Source organism: Episyrphus balteatus, chromosome 2 (genome assembly GCF_945859705.1).
Source record: "Episyrphus balteatus chromosome 2, idEpiBalt1.1, whole genome shotgun sequence".
In the NCBI taxonomy this organism is placed as follows: Eukaryota; Metazoa; Arthropoda; class Insecta; order Diptera; family Syrphidae; genus Episyrphus; species Episyrphus balteatus.
The window spans coordinates 67,334,023-67,359,172 of NC_079135.1; the positions used below are offsets into that span (position 1 = coordinate 67,334,023).

Sequence of the window (25,150 nt, forward strand, 5' to 3'; positions counted from 1 at the left end):
CATTTACTATTGAACACTCTGATTTGAAATCATAATTTCTACAAGCCAAACTACATAATATATAGGTATAAAGAATATGCTATGCATATTATGTTTTTTTTTACTAGAAGCTTACCAAGTGCCGGTCTTGGTATTTTTTCTTAAAGAATATGAAAACTATTTTAAATGCAGTGATCACAGCTGTATAGTGGACCAATTTACAAAAAGTGAAGTTATGTAAGGAATTGAAGTGAACACGCCTTTTATTGGAGTAACTAAAGCTCAAAAAATGGCAATATTAGGGAAAACTAATTTTACTTCAATGTGTTGAAAGTTTCCGCTGTTGTCGTATCTCGTATTGATTTGTTAAATTTAAATTAAGTTTTTAATGAACAAATATTTTTTCAAAATGTTTGAAGGGCAACACTTACAATATTAAGATTTATACATTCTTAAAAAGCTAGAAGATTTTTCATTTCGGTAAAACTAAAAAAATTGAATCAAGTGTTTTTGAAAAACTGACCCTTAAACTCAGCATTTTGAAAAAAAAAAAATCAACTTAAAAAAATTTTAACCTATATATTTTTTTAATTTTTAGTAATTAAATATGAATTTTTGTTTATTTTTAAACTTTTTGGTCATATTTATTGTAAGTGGAATTCAGAAAATTTAAAAATTATAAATGCATTAGTTTAAAAAAAAAAATCAAAATGTATTTCATTTCATTTCAGCAACGGGAAAAGTCCCCTGTCACACAATAGGTGTGTTTTTTATTACCACCGGGCTTAGCTGGACAAAAAAAATGCCTCGGGGCTTAGCCGGAAATCTTGGCAGCACTGCTTATTGAATGTTCCGAAATCAGCAGACACAAAGAAAATTTAGAGTTTTCATATTTATCGCTTTCGGGTTTTCTTGTATTTTTCTTGTATGTTTTACAAAGAGATACGAAAATGTATGCTAGCAAAACTAGTTAGATAAATTTTGTCCTTTCAAACGTCAGTTTTCCCGTTTGTAAACCAATTCTAAACAATTTATGAAAAAATTAGTTTAGTACCACAGATTTAAAACTGTTCAAAAAGTTAACCCAGAATTATAATTGGAGAAAGCAGTCGGAAGCTTATGTCAAATCCTACGTTTTTGTTGTTGTTTTCTTTGAATTTTTGATAAGTTTTCATTCGTCGAGTGCAGTTGGAAGCGCTTTTCCCCTCCGTTGAATCGGACGCTTCAGTCTAAGGTGTTGCTGCATTTAACATGTAAATTGTCCAGATAAGCCCGGTGGTAATAAAAAAAAACCTAAAAATGCAACAATTTTTTAATTTTCCTTAAAGTTCATAATACTCGTGATATTTTAATTTATATTCAAACAAAAATATGAATTGTTACGTTTATGGAATAATTTTGTAATTGTTTTCTATTTTTTGATAAAAACTTAAAAACTTATAAATTTTTTCTTGAAAAAAAAAGTTCTATTATCCGGGATTTTCGATTATCCGTAATGGGCTCGGTCCCGACCGACCGGGTTAACCGAGTTTCAACTGTATAACTGTTGCATCTTTTCTTTAAAAAAATTTTTAAATTTGTTTTTCGATGCAAAATGTGAAAAAAAAAATTTATGAAAATTTTCAAACACCTGTGGTATAAAAAAAATCCATAAGAACATAGGTAGGTAGTTAAATTATTTTTTTATAGCCATTGTTCAACGGTTATAACACTTTTTTAATAGTTATGTGTAAGAAGAATTATTGTAAGATATGACTGATTAAATCCATGCATTTGTGGCAGCAATGTGAAAAACTTAAGATTTTACAGTTAAAATAATTTATTAAATTAATAGGCTTTTTTTGCACTTTGGTACCAATAACTTCCTAGTAACTCTAGATTTGATAAAAACTTTTACCATTCTGCAATCCCCTTTGAACACGCATATTTTTAAAAAAGTTGGCCACCTACGTTCCTATGGATTTTTTTTATACCACAGGTGTTTGAAAATGTTCATAAAAATTTTTTTTTCACATTTTGCATCGAAAAACAAATTTGTTTAAAGAAAAGATGCAACAGTTATAAAAACTTTTAACTTCTTATGTAGTGAGCCAATTATTGTAGAAAATTATAAAAATAAAAAATTTATAAAATTCTTTCATTCGTGGTTGTGGTTAAAGAAAACGTAAGATGATGAAATTTAAAGTACACTGAACGAAAAAAAGCTAATATTTTCTAAACTGGTTGCGATAGAAACTTTTTCTATTCGGTTTCAGAACAGTCAAAAGTGCACCTATCAGCCATTTCAGGCTTATCCATTTTCTACCGGACACCCTGTATATGTATGTGTATGTATGTATATAAAATTTTTTTTTCTCTAGCTTTTATTATTGAAGGTTAAATACTCCATACGTATATGAACATAAAGATCTCAAATAAAATTATTCCTTTTTCATTTTGTAAATTTATGTTTTCATGCTAATTGACGGGCGTAAAGTTAAATAGATAGTAAAAAAAAAACACATAAATGTAAATTTGCTGCCTTGTGGTTTGCCACCAGACATAATTTATAAATCGCTATAAACGACTATCAGGAGAAAATCGAATCTATAGTCAAGTATCCGTCGGAGCGGAAAACTCTCCGATTTTATACGAATAATGCTTCGAGGTGTACTCCCGACAGATAAAAACTCTCCGATTCCTTTGAGATCTGACAAATTTTCGCTCCGACAAATACGTAGGGACATGTTCAGTCCTATTCTGAATAAATGTTGGTTTTGGGAGAAAAACTATCATTCGAAAAAACCCCAAACACAACTTCTTTTCCTCTTATCATCATTACATTTTATTAATAAAAATAATTACAAAAAAAGTGAAAGAGCAACAAAAGTTCCTATAGTTTTTTTTTCGATTGAGAGCCCTCATCCCGAAAACATTTCTCAGGGATTTTTTTTTTTTTTTCATTCATAGTAGGGCCTGTTTATTTTTTTCGCTGGCATTTTTAAGGAATCTTTTACGCCTGGCCAATAGCAAACAACAGCCATACTTAGAAAATCAAATACATGTAGCTCATTACTGATCAGATTGGGGAAATTGCCACAGTGACATGAATATTCATTTCAGAAATCCTTTACAACTCCAAAACCAGAATCCAGAAAATGCAGTATTATTATGCTTTGCAAGAAATTTTGATGTCAGCACTTCGTTTCAGAATTCAGTTCCTTTCTCAAAAAAAAACTCTTCAAAAATTAATCAATACGAAAATTGTTGTTTTTTTACATTTTAATTCTAGAGTAAAAGAAAAACTTAAGTTTATTTTACAGTAACAAAAAAAAAAAATACATTCATCAAATATGTATATCCTTTAAGTAATCAAAACATAAAATGCTTATGATAAATATGTATCATATTGGAGTTTAAAAAAACACATGTGATTTAATTTGTGCATGGATGTTATTCATCCTTTGATTCCATTTCTACAGCTTCATCTGCTTCGATTGCTACTTCATCTGCTACAATATCAGCATCATCTTCTTCTCCTTTCTCCTCAACAACAGCATTATCCTCAACTTTTTTGAATTTATTTTTTTCTATAAAAAAACAAAAAGTTTTTTTTATACGATAAAATTTCGGATTTTAATTGTATCTCACTTACCAAATTTGGACAAATCAGCTCCAAGAAGCCGTAATATATGTACAGTTTCGTTAACATCAACATAAGCGCGAAGACTTGATGAGCCTCTCCATCCAACAACAAAAAGAGTAAATCGCTTATCTACATACTTCAGAATGCAAGATCCGACACCTGGTCATCGAATAGAAAGTTTAAACATTTTTTCAAGATTGAAAACTATCAGAAAAAGCTTACCTAATTCTTTTGCTCTTTTCTGTGTATCCTCACTCAACTCCGTCGTTGAAGGTGGCTTCGTGGGATCTGTGCATTGTAACAACAATATGAAATCCTCTTTACTAACTTCAATTCGACGACTTTCTCCAATAAATGCATTCGATGTTTGTAGACCTTCCTGAGCCAAACGATACGAGTTACTGGAGTAACGATTTTCACAACGTACAAATGTCTTGACTCCTGTATTAATTATTTTTACTGAATCCTCATTCAGCAAAACCAAATCACGTATTGGCTCTGAACAATAGTAAATGTTTTTCTTTTTTTCATTGTTACACCTTGTTAACAGACTTTTTCTATCAAAAGCATCATTTAATTCATAAAAGCTCTTGATTTCATTAAATACATTTTCATCATCTTTGAAAAACACATATGGATCCTCTTTGTAGCCATGAAGGCGGCGCCTTTTACGTTGAGGTCCCCAAGGTGCTGATTTAGCTTCTTCAGTTGGAGTGCCATCAGTTGATTCCACCTTCTCTTTTGGCTTCTCCAGCGCTTCGGCGTCATTTTTTTCAAAGGGTAGTTTTTTTTTCTTTTGTAAAACTGCGACAAAGAAAGCACCTGTGTCTTGTAGATGAGGAAGAATGCGCATACTGAAAGTAATATCAAAAAATTTGATTAATAATTTTCGTAAGAAGTATATTAAATACTGAGACATTGATCAATTTGTATCTAAAGAATATTTTGAATGCAATCCATGAATTCCCATCTCGAAAAAATTTAATATCGAGGAGTTGAATGCACAAACTGCATAAACTTAAGTCTGGTTCATAAAATACTTATATTATTATTATATCAAATTAATTAAATTATGCCAAGCCATTATCACCTAGTGTGACGGCAGTTGCGAAAGTAAGTCGTATCGCCACTTATTATACATTAAGAAATAAAATGCACGACTGGGTCGCACGAACTTGCTCTTAGAGTTAAAGTTGCTTAAATTTTTAAGACTTTTTATATAGAAATTTGGAAAAAAAAATAAAATTCGTTTAAAAAAAAAAATTAAATAAAATCTGAAATTAAATTGCCCTCCAAAACATGTATGCAGTTTTGATTGATATATTAAGATGCATTTTTAGAAAAAAAAAATTTCAAAATCGTTAGAGCCGTTTTTTAAAAAACTAATTTTTTATAAATAATTTTTTGGAGAAAAGTTTTAAAATAAAATTGGTATGCCATTCTTTAGAAATCACTAATCAACATCTAAAAACAAAATTTCAAAAAAATTCAATGTCCCGTTTTCGAAAATTTGATTTAAAAAAAAAAATTTTCAAAATTTTTTAAAAAATCCAAACATTATTTTTTTAAAAATCTTATTTTTGGCTTATATTTAAATTATATAAATGCTTCTTCACAAAAAGTTTCGTTGAAATCGAATAAGCAGTTTCGGAGATAATCGGATTTGAAAAAAACGGTTCTATGGCAGGTACCGTTAATAACACGGTGTTACAAAAATGAGGTTTTAAAATATACGCGGGCGGAGACCTATCAGGTTTTGTAGAGCTAGTCGCACTGAATACGAAACGGTATTTGAAAATCCCCTAACACCCCCAAAATCTGGAGTTACGGGCAAAAAACGGTTTTTTGGACCTTCACCCATTGAAAAAATTCTAGCTTCGACAATTTTTTACCCATTTTCGATTTTTTTACAGTTTCTGATAGAAGATAAATATACCTTTTCAACAATGTATAAAACATGTAACTCGGTTAAACCACTTAGAATTTATAAGATGTCAAAGTTCAAAAATTCAATTTTTTTTGTCATTTGCCCAACTTCGGTATCAATTTAAAGTATATGTTTTCAAAACAACATGCAATTTAAAAAATATATTCTAAAACTATATCTATTTCCCAATTGATCGAGGTATTTTTTATGAAAATCACTTCAAAATTGGCTTAGAAAAAAAAATTTTTCGATTTCAACCCAGATACAGAAATTGGAACTTTTAGGTATAGAACAAAAATGTTGTTTCGGCACGTAGTAGGATAAGTTGGGCGCCAGGATTTGATGAAGGGTTTTTGTAGAGGAGCTCAATACAAACATTTTTTTTCTTTGGAAGGGGGGTCTATCTCCCCCCGTTTAGGTGGGAGGGGCATTTTTCTAAAAAAAAATTATCAAAATAAAAAAAATTATTAAAAAACAACGGCAGCACTTACAGTAATAAATGATACCATTTCCAAAAGGCAAAATTGTGCATTTGATTCTTATTTTTAAATCAATATAATATTCCCAATAGTTTTTGAAATAATCGATTTCAAAGTTAAAAATAGGGGAAACAAATTTTTTTAAAACTCATTTTATACTATTTTTGTCCAGACTGTGAATTTTAGTAAATAAATTACTTAAACAGAAAACTGCCTCAATTGATTCCTTATCGAACCGTGAAAACTATATGTTTCTATGTCTTCTAGTTTTTGGGAAAATTGAAAAATTATTTTATCAGATTTTTCTTTTTTCAAAATATTTTTTGTTTTTATTTGTTTTTATTTTTCAATTTTCTCAAAAACTAGAAGACATAGAAACATATAGTTTTCACTTTTTGATAAGGAATTAATTGAGGCAGTTTTCTGTTTAAGTAATTTATTTACTAAAATTCACAGTCTGGACAAAAATAGTATAAAATGAGTTTTAAAAAAATTTGTTTCCCCTATTTTTAACTTTGAAATCGATTATTTCAAAAACTATTGGGAATATTATATTGATTTAAAAATAAGAATCAAATGCACAATTTTGCCTTTTGGAAATGGTATCATTTATTACTGTAAGTGCTGCCGTTGTTTTTTAATAATTTTTTTTATTTTGATAATTTTTTTTTAGAAAAATGCCCCTCCCACCTAAACGGGGGGAGATAGACCCCCCTTCCAAAGAAAAAAAATGTTTGTATTGAGCTCCTCTACAAAAACCCTTCATCAAATCCTGGCGCCCAACTTATCCTACTACGTGCCGAAACAACATTTTTGTTCTATACCTAAAAGTTCCAATTTCTGTATCTGGGTTGAAATCGAAAAATTTTTTTTTCTAAGCCAATTTTGAAGTGATTTTCATAAAAAATACCTCGATCAATTGGGAAATAGATATAGTTTTAGAATATATTTTTTAAATAGCATGTTGTTTTGAAAACATATACTTTAAATTGATACCGAAGTTGGGCAAATGACAAAAAAAATTGAATTTTTGAACTTTGACATCTTATAAATTCTAAGTGGTTTAACCGAGTTACATGTTTTATACATTGTTGAAAAGGTATATTTATCTTCTATCAGAAACTGTAAAAAAATCGAAAATGGGTAAAAAATTGTCGAAGCTAGAATTTTTTCAATGGGTGAAGGTCCAAAAAACCGTTTTTTGGCCGTAACTCCAGATTTTGGGGGTGTTAGGGGATTTTCAAATACCGTTTCGTATTCAGTGCGACTAGCTCTACAAAACCTGATAGGTCTCCACCCGCGTATATTTTGAGTGTTACACCGTGTAATGATTCTCAAAAAAAATTTTTTTCATTGAAAGATAGACCTTAGCTTAAAACTAACATTTGAATTTTTTAAACAAAATCGTTAGAGCCGTTTTTGAGATATTTCAATTTTACTAAAATCGGTATATGACAAGTACCGTTATTTTTGGTCCAAAAAAATTAATTCCAAAAACCCCTCTGGAGAGTCGCCAAATAACGCTACATACCAAGTTTGACATTAATCGGTCCATCCGTTTAGGCTGTAGCTCCTTATACAGACAGACAGACAGACAGACTGACAGACAGACTGACAGACAGACAGACAGACGGACTTCCGGGACCCACTTTTTTGGCATTGTCTACCATCGTAATGTCATGGAAAATGTTATCTCAACTTTTTTTTTTTGTACGAATGCATAACTTGATATATAGTACCTATATCGCAAGTAAAAATGAAACCTAAGATTCTAAAGCAGAAATAAAATATTTAAATCAACCACTATGACATGTCAGTGGCAACATAGCACAGCTAACTGATTTTGAAAGCGATACGGATTAACTGAGAAGTTGAGACATTTGGTCTGCTTAATACAAGCTGTTTAATTAAGCAAATTATAAATGTAAAAATTAATAAAAACAAAACTTAAGGATTGTATGAAAACTTGCAAGTTGCAAAATAATAAAAACAATGTTTTGCAGTTCCAATTCATTTATTTTTTATGTTTGTATTACATTTTGATTAATAAGGAAAAAGGATAAGAAAGCTTTCTTAGTGTGGTCTTGCATGATTGTGGTTGAAAACGGAAGAATCAACCATAACTTCAAGAAATTCAAGAGTGGTGCATGAAGCTAAGGCAGTTAAAAATAAAAAGAAGTGGATTACAGAAAAGAAATTTCTAGCCCGACTGTTGCTATTCAAAATCTACGACAAAACAAGAACAACGTTGCAACAATTTTTAAAATAGACTCTCAAAGGAGGAGGAGAATTGATAAGCTGATTCGTTTATCAAAGTTCATCATTATGAAAAGCATTTTTTTTTGTAGAAGACAACGAAATTTTTAACAACTATGTAGTGTATTTTAACGAGATTTTAAATGAACAATTTTCGAGGCTTTCAAGGAATTATCCAAAAATTGAAAAGTGGTTTGGACAGTCGAAGCCACTTAAGATTTTCGGAAAAAATGGGAGACATGGCTCATGATTCTTGTCTTCAAGCTAATAGGAGCTAAACGAAATCGTTGAAAAGTAACCTTCTTTCAATATGAAAAGGAAAGAATCATACCATACTCGACGACCAATGAACACTATATGAAGATTGTTTTAACTGGTTAGCTGAAGGTCGTCACACTTAGTGCAGAGAAACAACATCGAAGTAGAGTCGCAAGCGATGCTGAGAATTTCTCTTTGCAATCTCTAAATTTTCAAAGTAGCTGTTTAAATTAGCAGGCGATGACTTGATTGTGAGTATGCTACAACCTGTCTGCCAAATATGGTATCAACCTGATCTTAAAGAAAAGAAATCCTCTGAACTGCGGTAGCTTCGGAGGCAACAGCCAATAAGATCTTCTCTGCTATTATATGATCACCTGAAGCATTTCGTCAAGATACCGATAGGTCCATATCAATAGCTGCGTTCCTTTGGAAATATTTATCTACTTTTTGGTACTTAAAACTACTTTGATCTACTTTGCTATACTGAAAAAGTAGTTCAAAGCAGCTTTAAGTACTAAAAAGTAGATAAATATTTCCAAAGGAACGCAGCTAATAGCTGTGTTTTATTTTCCCCGTGATCCAGATCAGAGAATTGTTTTTATTAGCTTTACAACAAAAGTAGGATTTTGTTTTGTTATTGTTTCGCAAATAAATTCATGATCTGATCTGGATCACGAGAAAAATAAAACACAGCTAATGTGACTTTAGATGAGAAAAGTTTAAAATCGACCGAATATTTATATTTTGGTAGATCTTGAAGAAAACCCTTATCCTCACCGATACCTTTGATGTAAAAATGTTTTAGACAAAGTAACACACTAGAAATACTTTTTTAACATCGTTCTTTGAAATAATATTAAAGAACCCTAACGTAAACACCAGAGACTTCATCGTTCAAATGCTTGCATATGCCGATGTTATTGACGTAATCGGAACAACACAATGGCTATTATGCAAAAAGAATGGGCTTAAGTTCTATCTCACTTTTCAGTACATTTTCTAGAGATCTATCTCAAGAAAATGAGATAAAATAGGTTTAACGGTAATAAGGGCAAAACCAAGTATATTTTGTCGTCAGCGAACAACACACAACACCGATGTATTGACGAACACGTCACCATGGTCAATAGGGTGGTCCTTAGGAAAATAAATTTGGGACGCCCCTTAGATTGGTTCCAAATCAACGCCCACTTTACTCTTATACTTTTATACGGTATCATACGTATAATACTCTCATACGTATAATACTATTATACGTATGAATGATCAAACATCCGCCATTTACCCATCACTGGACACAGAATATCGACCCTGCTCTAGTAACAACTTCTCAATATAGGGCTAGGAAGAGTTAGAGATAAAAAATATGAAAAAATAGCGTTTTTTCTAATAATTTTTTGGACTTGATTTAAGTTGCGTCGAACTCAATTTTCACAAAAGAGTAAAATAAGTACGACCCTAATGGAAAACCATAACTTAGAGGTAGTAAAGGACTTCCTCTACCTAGACTCCACAATAAACATGGACAACAAACTAGACATAGAAATCAAACGAAGGATTACTATTGCCAACCGCTGCGCTGTTACTATGGTTTGAGAAGGCAGTTGACAAGCAAAGAACTACGAGAAAATAATTTTCATTATACATGATTCTTATAATCACATTCCTGCTGTATGGTCTAGAGGTATGAACTGGATGAAAACGCTTGAGATTGTTTTGAGAGGAAAATTCAGGAGGTTTTTGGTCGCGTGTACTTTGATAGGAGAAGTAGATTTAACAAAGTACTGTACGGGTGGAGCAAGAAAACTAACCTAGTCAAACCTAACCAGCTAATGAGATTATTATGTCATATAAAGCGCATGAACAGTAAAACTCCGGTCCAGAAAACCTTCCACTCTAACCCTGGGGCTGGGGGAGAGCGCAGTAGAGAAAGAAAAGAGGGGACCTCAACTTTTCGTTTGAAACTGGAAGCAGCTGGCAAAGCATACATCTGATTGGAGAGCTTAGTTAGTTGAGGATCAAATCTTAAAGGGATTGTGGTGCCGCTTCGCATTCGCAATTAAAGTTCTTCTATGGTCAACAGACTATGAAAAAGGAGTTCAACAGAACACCTGGCAAAAAATTGATGAAAAACAAATGTCAAACATACTGACTACACTTTGGTTTGGCAATGACATGAAATGTCAATAAATCGTCATAGACTAGCATAAGCAAATAGTATGCCCTTCTTCATTAAATACAAGGCCCCTGAAGGTTAAAGGATCTTAAAGGAGTTGCGATTCCTTACACTCCTTACACTCGTCTAATTATGATGAAGATGCTTCGTATGACAGCAGGAGCTACAAACCTTGATCGAATTGAAAGTGTGAAGATCCGAGGAAGAATTCATGTTAAAAATACCATCTTTCAAAAAATAGAAAACGATCGACACATTTTATGTTGCCATTGAACATAGCGATACCAACTGTGTCCTGAGAAATTCATCAAAAAGGAATATCATACAACGTTCTAATACGAATTAAAAAGAATGATAGGCATAAAAACACATGGTACAAGCAAATGCAAAAACAACAGCGAGGAAGCTTGCCGCTGATTTCTGAGGTGAAGCAAATACGTGAATGAATTATAATCCCCTCGACATTGAAATGATAACAGCGATACAAATGTGTTATCAACATTTAACACTCGCATCACTGACACAAATCCACACTAAAATCTATTGAATTCGTTTATGCTTTATGATGAGCCAAGATCGACCCCCATAAGAAAACGAATATTAGATGCTACTTGTTTGACCATCAAACAGTTTACTATTACTGAATTTGCTCGCTATATTTTTTTTTTACTGAACACTGTCTTATAATCAAATACATAAATAGTTGGTGCTCGTTGTATTGCCAATTGAAAAAGAGAAAAAAGAATGCCATATCTTCTCCGTATATGCCACATACTTCTTAATATATTTCCTACTTCTTAAAAACTAGCATTTCTCTTACCATTTTTCCAATCCAATTTTTTCTATTTCACCAGCCGGCAGTGGAAACATATTAGGTCTTATCACAGTGTGATATTTCTCTGGAACTTGATCAAAACTAGTGAAAATCTCCAAATCCTTCGACGCCAACACCCAATCAGTCATGCCTGGATTGAACTTAAGTCCCGGCACTAAACTGGAACCATCAACAATCTCCAAAGCTCCATCCGAATCTTGAATAATACGTTGTAATACGGCTTCGTTTTCAATAGGATTCATTGAACAAGTGGAATATACTAAACGACCACCAACTTCCAACATTTCAGCTCCACGGCGAGTAATTCGGTATTGGATGCTGTAAACAAAATTGTGAATTCAGTCAAATGTTATTCGAAAATATGTAAATATCTTCATACCCATGTAAATTAGTTCCTTGGGCTGAGTTCCATTTTGTCCAAATATCTGGATTTTTTCGCATTGTTCCATCGCCAGAGCAAGGGACATCACAGAGAATTTTGTCGAATTTCAATACCGACTGGCTACCATCTGGATTTGTTTTCTAATTTTTAATTAAAAAGTAAAGAAGATTAAGTTAAAGAAAACTTGACTAATCGCTGCACAAAGGTCTATTTGACAGATTTAGGCTACCAAAATTATTTTATGATTTATTTTGTCTTTAAACTATATATACCTTAATAGAAAATTGTCTTCTTCTTAAAAAAAAGCATGTACGACAGAACCCGTTTAACTTACTCGTTCAAGAGAAAGACCCAAATATATTACGTTATTCCTTTGACTTTTTTTAATGAAAAATTAATATTAATTGGAAAACCTGCTTAAAAAGAAATAAACCCAAATATTTTTTGGCGTTTCATTTAAGCGGGTTTGAATGTATTAACAAAAAAAAACTTTACACTGCTGCCAATAACAAATAAGCGGTTTAAGCGGTTGATATTTTTTCCAAACAAAATATAACTTTTAACTTTATTGATAGTAAAAATTATATATTTAATTATTATGTCCAACCACAATGGATTGGGAAGAGCCGACATCGAGCAAACGATTTTGGGAGTTGCTTCTTAAACTGTCTATATCTCAAAAACGAAGCAAGATATCAAAAAAATTTATTTAATCTGTTCGTCTTATTTTGTCAAGTCATTTTCGATTTCTAAAAATGTGATGTACGATTTTTCAAAACATGAAAAGATTGGTTTTTGCCTGAACAAATAAATTGTATGGGGTTGCAAACTAGAAGCAAGAAAAGTTAAAGAATTCTAACACAGAATATACCAACGGAAATCTTAGGCTCAAAAACACGATGGATACATAAGGATGCATTTTTATAACGCTTCACAAAGTCAAAAAGCACAAATGGAATAATGGGCCTCAGGTCTTAAAACAAAACGACGTTTTCTTCCATTTTATAAGTAAACAACACATTTTTTCTAATCCTTACACTTTGATAGAATACCAAAAAAAAAATACAAAAATATAAATTGTCAGCTAACATCTATACATAACGAAATACGCAACGATAAGTTTCACCCGAAAAATTCAACTGGATTTTAATATTTTATTGCTGATTTTTTTTATTTTCAAGACGTTGTAGAACGGCAAGTAATTTGTTTTTTCTTTGTTAACCTTTTATTGTATGAAGCTCTGTTCTCTGTAGCTTTGATTCTATATCACAATATTTTTGTTAGGATGACTTTGAATTCTGAATAAAGTACCGCTAAAAATGAAAAATAGCACACTGCGCACAGTGCGGTATTTTGACCTAAAACGTGGTCATAAATCAAATTTCTCAATTTTGCCCCCCAGAATTAAGCGTATGTCCCATAACAGCTAGATAACCGTACCCTGGTTTTAGTGAAATCTATCTATAAATTGGTCAACCCAATTCGCGACACCATCAGTTGCAACTTGCACTATTTGGGTAAACACGATTTTTTCTGCGATTTTTATAAAAAAGTGATTTTTCTAAGTAGGTATTTTGTTTTTTACTTAAAAGTGATTTTAGTGAAAAATTTTTATATGGATATTGGCAATCAAGGTATTAATTGTATTCTAAAAAAAATTTAATTGTATATGCAACTCTATTTTCTCATACGAAGTGGTTGAAGTACACACTTAAAAAATTTGCACTTTTTTCGTTGTTTTTTGTAAACATTAGTGTTTTTAAAATAGCGCAACACGCCGCAACATGGTCTAAGCTACATATTAGGGCGTGTCACTTTTGTATGGCCGAAAAAAAGTACTCTAATTTTCAAAAAAAAAATTTTAAATATAAAAAATTTTAATATTACCTTTACTTAAACACTTTTGTGTAAATTTTTTTATTAAAATCGGGTTAATTTTGTACGAGATATTCAGAAACGAAAAAAACCGTTCTATGACAGGTACCGTTAATAACGGTACAAAAAATATTTTTTTTATTTAAAAAGTTGGCTCTTATGTGTAGTACTACACACAAAAATTTTAATCAAAATCGTTAGAGCCGTTTTTGAAAAAAATTAACTTTTCTATTTCCGTTATATGGCAGGTACCGTTAGTTTTGGTCATAAAAAAAAATTCAATTTCCCCTCTAGGGAATTACCAAAAACTGCTAACTACCAAGTTTGAACAAAATTACTTCACTTGTTTAGGCTGCAGCTCCAGATAGAGACAGACACGCAGACAGACAGACACAATTGGCGGACCCACTTTTTTGGCATTCTCCAGCATCGTAATGTCATGTAAAATTGTTATCTCGAGTTTGATTTTTTTTACGAATTTTAACTTAAAAATTATGATATCGTTCGTCTTTGGCTCGCTCAAATCGGTATAGGTTGTTAAGAAAAGAACGATTTTATATGAAAAAATGATTTTTTTTAATTCGCTTATTTTTCGCAGCTCATTTACTTAGTGTTGAATTCCAACAAATATAAGCTTAAAAGTTTTTTCTTGGAATGATCTATCACGTGAAAGCCTAAAAATATTTAATATATTTGTTTTTGTATCCAAACATATATTTCAAATATATCTAAAAATCCAAATTTCTTCGATTTCTTTACATATTTTGAGCGAGCCAAAGATATTTATTAAAATGAAAATTGTAAACGCAGGATTTAATTTTAAAAAGCAATGCAACTTTTAAAAGCTATTACAATTGAAAATTCCATCCTTGAGCATTTTTACACACCCTACTACTAATATATTATTAAACTGCTAGATATGTAGAACAATATTGCATTTCAAGAGTTGCCAAGAGTTATACTCATAACTTGGTCATTTTAGCTCCAATTGACCTAAAATTCTTTAAATACAGTGCATTCAGTTAAAAATTTAAAAAAAAATGCAAATACAATATTTGGTTGCAAATAAAAAAAGAAACTGGGTTTCCGTAAAAAAATTATGTTTCAGGTTTTTTTTTAATTTCTTAGGAACTTTGATATTTATTTGAATGAATTCGTATTAGTATTTGACTAAAAACTACCAGGTCATTAAATCTTTGGCGCCGGGTACAAAGGTGTTAAGTCAGAAAATGTAGTTTTGAGAAAAATGAAATTGAAGTTTCAATTTTTGTTTGTAAATCTGAATATTATTATTTTTTAAAAGTAATGATGTAGAAACATCATTTATAAGATCTATTTTAATATCCATATGCTGTTGACCAGAAAATTACCGTTTTTAAAAAAAATTTGTGTTGACTTAACACTTTAGAGTGTTAAGTCAAGAAAAATCTTTGTTTACATTGATAACAAGGTTTAGTTTATAAAAGAAAGTTGGAAATATTAATGTGATTAATTACCAAATGTGAAAATTCTTTTTGAAATAATATAATACAGTAAAAAAAATCGCTTTTCGTTTTTTTTTTTCTTCCTCTTGACTTGACGCTTTAGGATCAATTTTTTATTTAAAAATTAAAAATGAATGCAAAAACAAAGGAGTTAAGTCAACTTACGCCCTTAGTACCATACAATTTAAAAAAATTTTGACTTAAACCCTTTGTACCGAATCATTTCTAACGGAAGGAGATACGCTAGAGCTATGGCGATGTGACCAAATGAAAGAGAAAAAAAAAACTGACTGAGGTCCAATAAAAATCCGAAAATCGATTTTTTTGACTTAACCCCTTTGTACCCGGCATCAAAGAAATAATGATAAAAAAGGACCATAATATTGCAAAATTTTATACAAAATTAGTTAAAAAAAGAAAACAACTTTTTTTTCTAAATTTGATTTTTAAAACTTTATTTCTCGAAAACTGTTGAATTTGTACTATTTTCTATTTAAAATATTAATTCTCACAGTGTAACTTAACGAATACATTAATTTCATTTCTCTATCTAAATAAGTATACATCTTTCTCTTTCTTAATTAATAAATTTAGTTTAGTCATTGTAAGCTTCACTTGCGATTTAACCTCCATTTGAGTAAGTTATCCTCCTAATATTATATCTAATAAATCTTGAATTGTGTTATAAATTGAACTGTTGGGTTTTCATTTTTCGGAAATTATTTCATGGTGCCGAAACCCGGGACAATCAAGATCTTCTATCAAATAATATCGAGATGGAAAACGCAAGCCGCGCGGCATATATAGGACAAGTAACTCGTGTGACGAAAAGTGCAAGTGAATATTTGCAAACTCTTGATTCGAACCCATTGTCCACGAACGAAGACAATTGGGAGAATATTGAAGAAGAACTACTTGTGTTTCTCAATCGCGCAAACGTAGCTTATGAAGGGCTTACTAAAGCTAATAACGAATATGTTCCTAGTACCAATCTAGAAACAGCAACTAAAGATATGGAGCAAGTTGTCGAGTATGAGGATAAGGTCACCTCCATAATCACGCGGTTAAATCAACGTCTCGAACGGTTAAATCGTTTAAGAAATTCTAACGGTCAGACATCACCTAACGTTACTAACACTTCTCTATCACGCGATCGTATTAACGGAGTAAAATTACCCAAGCTGTCTCTAAAATCATTTTCTGGGGATTTTAAAGAATGGCTTCCCTTTTGGGAGCAATTCAAAACTACGGTACACGATACTGAATCCCTATCTGGGACAGATAAATTTAATTATCTCCAATCAGTGTTGAAGGGAAAAGCTGCCGATGTAATAGCTGGCTTTACACCGAGTGGTAATTGCTATGATGGTGCTTTAGCACTTTTACAAGAAGAGTTCGGGAACGCTGATAAGTTAATCGATAAAAATATGAACGAATTAATGTCCATTTCAATGCTGAACTCAAAAGTTGACATTCGGGGTCTACGAAACATTTATAATACGGTAACCTCTTCTATACGATCGTTGACGGCTCTCGGTATACCTTCGAGTAACTATTCAATAATGCTCAAGACCAAATTACTGAGCAGTTTACCTAATGAACTACGTGCCAATTATTTTCGTACTCATGTTAAGAGTTCTAGCGAAGAATCAAATGATCCAAATCCAGAAAACGGTAATAATGTGTCATCAGAAAGTGAATGCTCTTTTATGTTTGATGGTGACAAACAGCTAACGGGCCTTCTTAAATTCATCAAAAGAGAAATAGTAGCTCTTGAAAATTCGATTGATGAAAAAGAAGGAAGCAATAATCGGAGGAATCAAACGAAACATATATCCACTGCAGCTGGCTTACTAACAACGTCTAATGCTCCCACAGCATGTTTTTTTTGTAAGTCCGTCGCACATCAAACAAGAGAATGTGATAACCAACTAACTGTCACACAACGAAAAAATTTACTTAAACAAGACAATCGATGCTTTCGGTGCACATTAAAGGGGCATTCATCTAAACGGTGCTTTGTTAAAAATCTTAAGTGCGGTGCTTGTGGGGGGAGACCTGCAAAGTCGATGTGCGATCCAGATTATCGAAAACAGGTGGCTAAGACAAACGGTAATGTCGGTAGTCCGAGTAGCACGAAATCATTGAACTTATATGCGTCTATGAATAAACCCAATCCATCAAATATTTTCTTACAAACGGCATCGGTATTCGCATTAAATACGAATACAAAATTAAGCGCTTACGTAAGACTAATCATAGACGGTGGCAGTCAAATGACCTTTATCAAAGACTCGCTCGTAGAAAAACTCTGTTTACCTGTTGTTGGCTCGCGAAATATTAATGTCATTCCGTTCGGAAGTGATCAAAAACAATCAACGTCGGAGAAAAACTATAAAATTGTCAAACTATTATTGAAAAGTCAATACGATGAAAAAATGATAACTATAAACGCGATTGTTGTCCCTTCAATATGCATGGATGTTTTAAGCATTCCTCCCGAAAAATGCGTTGAAAATTATAATCTCGTCCTAGCCGATGGTCGCCCATTTGACTCTCATCCAGATGAGGGCATTTCAGTCTTAATCGGAGCGGATAATTACTGGCGCGTTGTTTCGGAAAATACCATTCGTATTAATGACACTCTAATGGCGATTGATACACTATTCGGGTGGACGTTGCAAGGTCCGACTCAAATTTGTTTTTATAGTGCTCAGTCATCGTACGCGAATAGTTTACTAATAAGCTCGTTTGACGAAAGAACGCTTTGGGATCTTGAATCAATCGGTATAAAACCAATTCAAAACGAACACGATTCCTTCACTGAAGATTATATCGACAAGTGCATCGTAAAAAATTCCACTCGGTACGAGTCGGTACGAGGCTAGCCTGCCGTGGAAAGACGAGTATAGTTCATTGGACAATAACCGCGCCGGTGCTTTTTCGCGCTTCCAATCTTTGGTTAAACGACTTTCCAGATCACCCGCAGATTTGTTGAGGTACGATAATGCGATAAGAGAACTAATTATGAGTGGAGTCGCTGAGATTGTGGAAGACGAGGGTGTTGCAGATCATCCTCGAACATATTATTTACCCCCATCGAGGTGTATATCGTGAGGACAAGGAGACATCGAAGCTTCGCATTGTCTATGACGCCTCTGCACATGCAGAAGATTGTGTATCGCTTAACGACTGCTTAAAGTCTGGTTCTAATTTACTGCCTGATTTATTAATGATTCTTCTCAATTTCAGAACCGGTTTGATTGCTTTAGTTGCAGACATTGAAAAGGCCTTTCTTCAAATTAGTCTCAATGAAGAGGATCGCGATTCTCATCGTTTCTTTTGGTTTAAAAGCAAAATCGATGACACCTGCTTTATTTCTGAACCCGCAATCTTCAGAATGAATCGTGTAACGTTCGGAGTAACATCGAGCCCGTTCATACTAGCAGCTACTTTGAAAAAGCACATCCAGTCTGAATCGCAGAAGTTTCCCGAGATTTGTCAAGTTTTGGAAGCAAGCTACTACGTCGACGATTTTGTGATGAGTGTTGATGATGCAGAATTTGCAAACAGAGTTTACAATCAATCGATGGGCATTTTTAACCGAGCTTCGATGAAATTACGCAAATGGAACAGCAACCATCGACCTCTAAGAGAATCTTTCAACGAAGTGTCGCCTGATCGTCAGAAGGTACTGGGTGTCTTATGGTATATTTACACAGATGAAATAAGCGTGGACATCGAGACTGTACTGAATTCAAATGTTTCATTAAAAACGAAACCAACGAAACGGAACATATTGCAGGTAATATCTCGCTTTTATGATCCTTTGGGACTTTTAAGTCCATTTCTCATTAACTTTAAAATATTATTCCAAATGATTTGGAAGCGAAAAATAGCATGGGACGATGAACTGCCGGATGATATTTTAAAAGCGTTCTATTCTTTTTATAACGGTATTGCTGCTTTAAAAGAAGTTTCTGTACCAAGGTGCATTTTTGATGGCGGAGAAATCAAGTGTCGAGAGCTTCATCTTTTTGCAGACGCAAGTAAAAGTGGCTACGGAGCGGTAGCTTATGTGAAAGCTACAAACAGTAAGAATGAGGTGACTGTTCGGTTTCTTTGCGCTAAAAATAGGGTGTCATCTTTGAAAGAAACCGACAAATCTTCAGAATTGTCTCTTCCAAGACTGGAACTTACTGCAGCACTTATTGCAGCAAGGCTTTGCTCATATTTGTTAAAAAACCTTAAAGTTTCTTTTAGTAATGTTTGGCTTTGGAGTGATTCCAAGATCACTCTGTTTTGGATCAGAAACATTTCGAATAAGAAGTGGAAGCCCTACGTCGAAAATAGGGTGGATGAAATTAAAAGGCTCACAGCTGGATTTCAATGGAACCATTGTCCTGGAAAAGACAACCCTGCTGATTTGCTTACACGAGGTGTGACTTCATCAATCTTAGCAAGTTCCGAATCATGGCTGCAAGGACCTACTTGGTTGTGTAACGAATCCAATTCTTGGCCCATGGAAAATGATATTGATTACAATATTTCTAACACTTTACTTTCTTTACATGTAACGACTGATAATCCGGACGTTAACGAAACCTCGCCCGTTGAACATATGGGAGCACTTCTACTAGCTAAGAACTATAGTAGTTGGATAAAACTGCTCAGAGTGACGTCATTGGTGGCTCGTGCTTTACCTCGTTTGAGAAAAAGGTTCTTTGGAGCGAAATTTCGAATAACACCGAAGGATGAACTAAGACTCGAAGCAAAAGGCCATGTTATAACTGCAGACGAGATACAAAAGGCTGAAGATTATTGGGTTACATACGTCCAGAATTACGAATTTTCTGAGGAAATTGAGGCGATAAAGAAAGGTAGGAAAGTTAATAACTCTTCTGATCTATATACTCTTAATCCAAAGTTTGAAAATGGTATACTAAGAGTCCATAGTCGACTTGGAGACTGTAACGAAGAAGATATCACAGCTTTTCCAATTATTTTACCGAAGACGTCTCATGTCATCAAGCTTATTGTGTTGCATGTTCATAAGCAAATGTTACATAGTGGTACAGGTACTACGTTTGCTGAGTTGAGGAAGAAATTCTGGATCGTTAGAAGCAGGCAACTAATTAAATCAGTTATAAAGAAGTGCGAGGTTTGCATAAAACTTCTAGCTTCACCTGGATCTGAACCGATTGCTCCTCTTCCAAGAGAACGGATGCTTACGTCGCGGCCTTTCGAGATGACGGGTATAGATTACGCTGGCCCCTTGTACATCAAAAATGCTGCTGCCAATGAACCATCATTGAAAACATATATTCTGCTGTTGACTTGTGGTGCTATCAGAGCTGTGCATTTGGAGCTGGTGACAGACTTAACGACGGATTGTTGTGTGCTGGCTTTAAGACGATTTTTTGCTAGGAGGGGCAAGCCTAGAATAATTTACTCTGATAACGCCAAGACCTTTAAGTGTGCGTCAAAAGAATTAAAGGTTTTGAACGATATAGTGGGATCTGAGTTGGTACAAGGTTTTGCGAATGGTGAAGGCATTAGATGGAAGTTTATAGCTGAAAGAGCAGCCTGGTGGGGAGGTTTCTGGGAACGCCTTGTTCGTAGCGTTAAGGTAGTTCTGAAGCTAGCAATTGGACGAGCAGTTCTTAACTTCGAAGAGCTTCGAACACTTCTGGTTGAAGTTGAAAGTGTTATTAATGCTAGACCTTTAACTTATATTTCTGATGATCCTAAGGACATAAGTCCTCTTACACCTTCTCATTTTTTAACTGGTTTTCATTTTTCTCTAGATATGCCACGTTTCGATGAAGGGGAAACAAGTCAAAATCTTCGTGTTAAATGGGACTCTAGACTGAAGACGTTGAAAGCTTTTTGGAAACGTTGGAAGCTTGAATATCTTCAACAACTTCGTTCTCTTCACCAATATAAGATTGGAGGTTCCACAAAGATTCAAACAAATGATGTTGTCATTGTACATGATCCATCCATATCGAAGCTGTTTTGGAAACTAGCAGTAGTAGAAGAAGTATTTCCTGGTCGTGATGGGAAGGTTCGTGCTTGTCTTATCCGATTAGCCAATGGAACAAAGCTACGACGTCCAGTGCAATTATTATATAACCTTGAAATTGTATAACTATACTTTTTTTGTGGTGCGGAGGATGTTGAATTTGTACTATTTTCTATTTAAAATATTAATTCTCACAGTGTAACTTAACGAATACATTAATTTCATTTCTCTATCTAAATAAGTATACATCTTTCTCTTTCTTAATTAATAAATTTAGTTTAGTCATTGTAAGCTTCACTTGCGATTTAACCTCCATTTGAGTAAGTTATCCTCCTAATATTATATCTAATAAATCTTGAATTGTGTTATAAATTGAACTGTTGGGTTTTCATTTTTCGGAAATTATTTCAAAAACTACTCCATAAAACAACTTGAGTCAAAAAGCAAAATAAAGAATAAACTACCAACTTTAAGAAAAGTTATAGCACAGGACTGTCCGTGCATTTTTTGATTTGTAATAATTTTTTTTATGACTAATTGAAAAGGTAAGCACTTAAGTGGGTTTTACTGTAAAAAGAAAATGAAATAACTTTCCAAATAACTTTTTAGTCATTTGGTACCTATTTGAAGTGAAAAATGTGCCCAAATATTTTTGGCCAAGTTTTAGACCAAAATTCCGCACTATGCTTTGATTCTACATCACAATATTTTTGTTGGGATGACTTTGAATTCTGAATAAAGTACCGCTAAAAATGCAAAATTGCACACCGCGGCGCAAATATAACGAGGGATAAAAAGGAGTCATTGGCTTTCCTATTTAAATATTTTCATTTTTTAAACTATGACCGCGAAGATGTTACAAATCGACATAATGTACGCTGTTAGTAATACTTACAAGCAAGTTAGGGAAATGGCTACTGTCATGATTGGTTACGACAAAACACGGAGAATTCAATCTCTTTGCCTGATGTACCAACATGTAGCAGCGATTGTTATCAACATCATTGGCTACCACAAAGCCAGGTGGGATTTTATTGTCCGACTCGGCATGTAAGGCTTCAATTAGCTGAGCAGTCTTCGAACCTGGTGCCGCACACATGTCAAGAACCTTATCGGTTGGTTTGACATCGAGAACTAGTGGCGGAATCATGGAGACGGCTTCTTGCCGACTTATGCTTCCAGCACTTGTCTCAACAATCAGAAAATTATGCAAACGAAACAAGTGCTCCGAACGACGAATGTCTTTACGAGTGAGATGCAATTGCCAGGCTAATCCTTCGGGGTACCAAGGAAGACAAAGTGGGCGTTCAACTTTTTCCTTTGGAATCTGATGCAATTCGGAAACGCCTTCGACGTAAGACTCAAACAACTTGGTCTTAATTAATTCTAGAAGAGCTTTTGCTTCATCTTTAAAACCAGTCACACGAAATGTGGTTGGTAGATTGTCTTTGATGGCAGCAAGGAACTTTGACCATTCGACTTCGTCTTTGCATATTTTTTGTACCTAAATCAAACTATTTACTCAATTTAATGTTACTTGGATGTTTTGTGCATGATCTTACCTTATAATATTTATCAAAAGATTCATTTTCACGTACGATTTCTTTGTAGGGCTCCGAACGTTTGTCAGGTTTGTCGGCCTAAACAAAATGAGAATCATCAAAATTTATTGCCTGATTTGTGTAGGAAGAGAAAGTTTTACCATTTGCCTCTTGTTGCGTTTTTTGGCAGCAAAGGGATTTTGTTTTTTACCACGATCACGACCCATGTTTAAATTTTCTTGTTTTATTTATTAAAATAAGTAGAATAAAATAAATTAAATAAAGACAAGCACCAGCAGCAACGTACCTCGTTGTCGTTCGTTGGTGTTTTTTTTTTTTTTTTATTTTATGCCGAAACGTTAAATCTGTCAAATATGATATTTGAACACGTGTTGTTTACGTTGTATTACGTTTATGGTTCTTTGTACCGATTTTACTGCCACCTAGCTTTGTGTTGGGGTTTTTTTTGTGCTTCGGAATGAAGCATGAACAGAGCATGAATTTAGGTTTCATGAGCTGCGTCACACAAAGAGAGATCTCTGAAGCCTCCCAGTTTTTTTCAGTGAGACGAAAAATATCCGCTGAAGCACTTTTTTTCGGAGATATCTGAAATGAAAATTTTTTGGATTCATTTCACAGTTTTTTTGTTTTCTTAAAGCCTGGTACGCTGCTCGCGCTAAATTTTAGCTGAGATAAAATTCCCATACAAGTTATCGATAACTTGTATGGGATCTATTTTATCTCGGCTAAAAATTTTCGATAATTTGTATGGAAGCTAAAATTTAGCGCGAGCAGCGTACCAGGCTTAAGCCTGGTACGCTGGCTCGCGCTAAATTTTAGCTGAGATAAAATTCCCATACAAGTTATCGATAACTTGTATGGGATCCATTTTATATCGCCTAAAAATTTTCGATAATTTGTATGGGAGCTAAAATTTAGCGCGAGCAGCGTACCAGGCTTTATGGCCATATCATTCACTCTGGAATTTAGTTTGGATTACAGTTAATTTTAAATTCCATCCCTTGTATCTGAATTTCATAAATCCAAGGATTTAATTTTTTGTTCATATTATTCACTCAAAAAAAAAAAAATGATGTGATTATTCAATAAATTTTGTATAAAGGCTTAACTACATACACCACATTTTGAAAAATTACAAAAGTAAAAATATTTTTTTTCTGGCTAGCGCAATTGTTTTGTGAAAAAGAGTATACAAATTGTTTATTAGACCAAAAAATAAGCTTTCTGCATTATTTGTTTTAATTTTTCACGCCGAAAAACTATACAAAAATGCGTTTGAAAATTTTCACTTTTGTACTTTTTCACTTTTTGAGCCAATGTAGTTAAGCCTTAATTTTCATTCATCTTTATTTTTCCAGAGAGCAGTTTAAATTTTTTTGGATTTAACGAGATTGGATTTAAAAAATTGGATTTAAGATTGGATTTAAGTAGTGAATATTATGGATATTGGATTTATTTTTGACATTGTTTACATCCAGATGTATTTTTTAAACTAGTGAATAATATGGCCGTAAGCAACGTTGCTTCAATGTGTAAATTCTTTATAAATACACAATTTGTACTTAAAGGCTTGGCCACACCGGAGGGTATGCGGTAGAGGTACGGGTAGCGGTAACGATATTTGTATGAAAAAAATTCCACATCTGAACGTTGATATGTCAGTTTGGAATTTTTTTCATACAAGTACCGTTACCTCTACCCGTACCGCTACCGCATACCCTCCGGTGTGGCCAAGCCTTTAAGAGCTATTTAGAGGTGGTTCAAAGTTAAACAACCTTTAAGATTCTTTTATAAATATGGCTGCTAATTTTTCTCCATACTAGCGTACAGAGCCATACAACAAAATAAAAACTTATTTATTTTCCGAAAAAAAAAATTTAACTGATAATTTTTTCGTGTGGTTTTCAAAATGTCAAACAAACATGATTAGGGGTATTCACGATCCGATGCAACTGGTCTTGTATCATTGCAAAAGTGCAAAAGTGTAAAATCTTGCAACACTACAACAACAAAATATATGGATTGAAATTTTACAATGGTCTTGCACTTTTGCTATACCCTAACCCTATTGCAAAATAAAAATACAATGGTGTAAATTTTTTTTGACAGATGGCAGCTCGCCGTCGCGTGTCGCCCATGATGAACAGTTTATCTTTTTTATTCTTATTCTTTTTTATTTTGTTTCTTTTAATGTAATTTGTGAAAATAAATTAACCCGAACACAACAAAGAATGAAATTATAAAAAAACTTGAAAAAAAAAAGAAGAAGCATCGGTGGAAAGAC

At 33.2% G+C, this 25,150-nt stretch overlaps 1 protein-coding gene across 1 annotated transcript; it reads right to left on the minus strand.

Annotated features, from left to right (window-relative positions):
• Window positions 1–3,236: 3,236 nt before the first annotated feature.
• On the minus strand, window positions 3,237–23,176 carry LOC129909871 (tRNA (cytosine(34)-C(5))-methyltransferase). Its single transcript, XM_055986992.1, has 9 exons — window positions 23,153–23,176; window positions 23,007–23,083; window positions 22,867–22,944; window positions 22,200–22,808; window positions 11,918–12,060; window positions 11,524–11,856; window positions 3,827–4,458; window positions 3,614–3,763; window positions 3,237–3,548 (listed from the first exon to the last, which is right to left on the minus strand). Exons 2-9 carry the CDS (start codon window positions 23,070–23,072, stop codon window positions 3,412–3,414), a joined length of 2,148 nt encoding a protein of 715 aa, XP_055842967.1. The 5' UTR covers window positions 23,073–23,083; window positions 23,153–23,176; the 3' UTR covers window positions 3,237–3,411.
• Window positions 23,177–25,150: the final 1,974 nt, after the last annotated feature.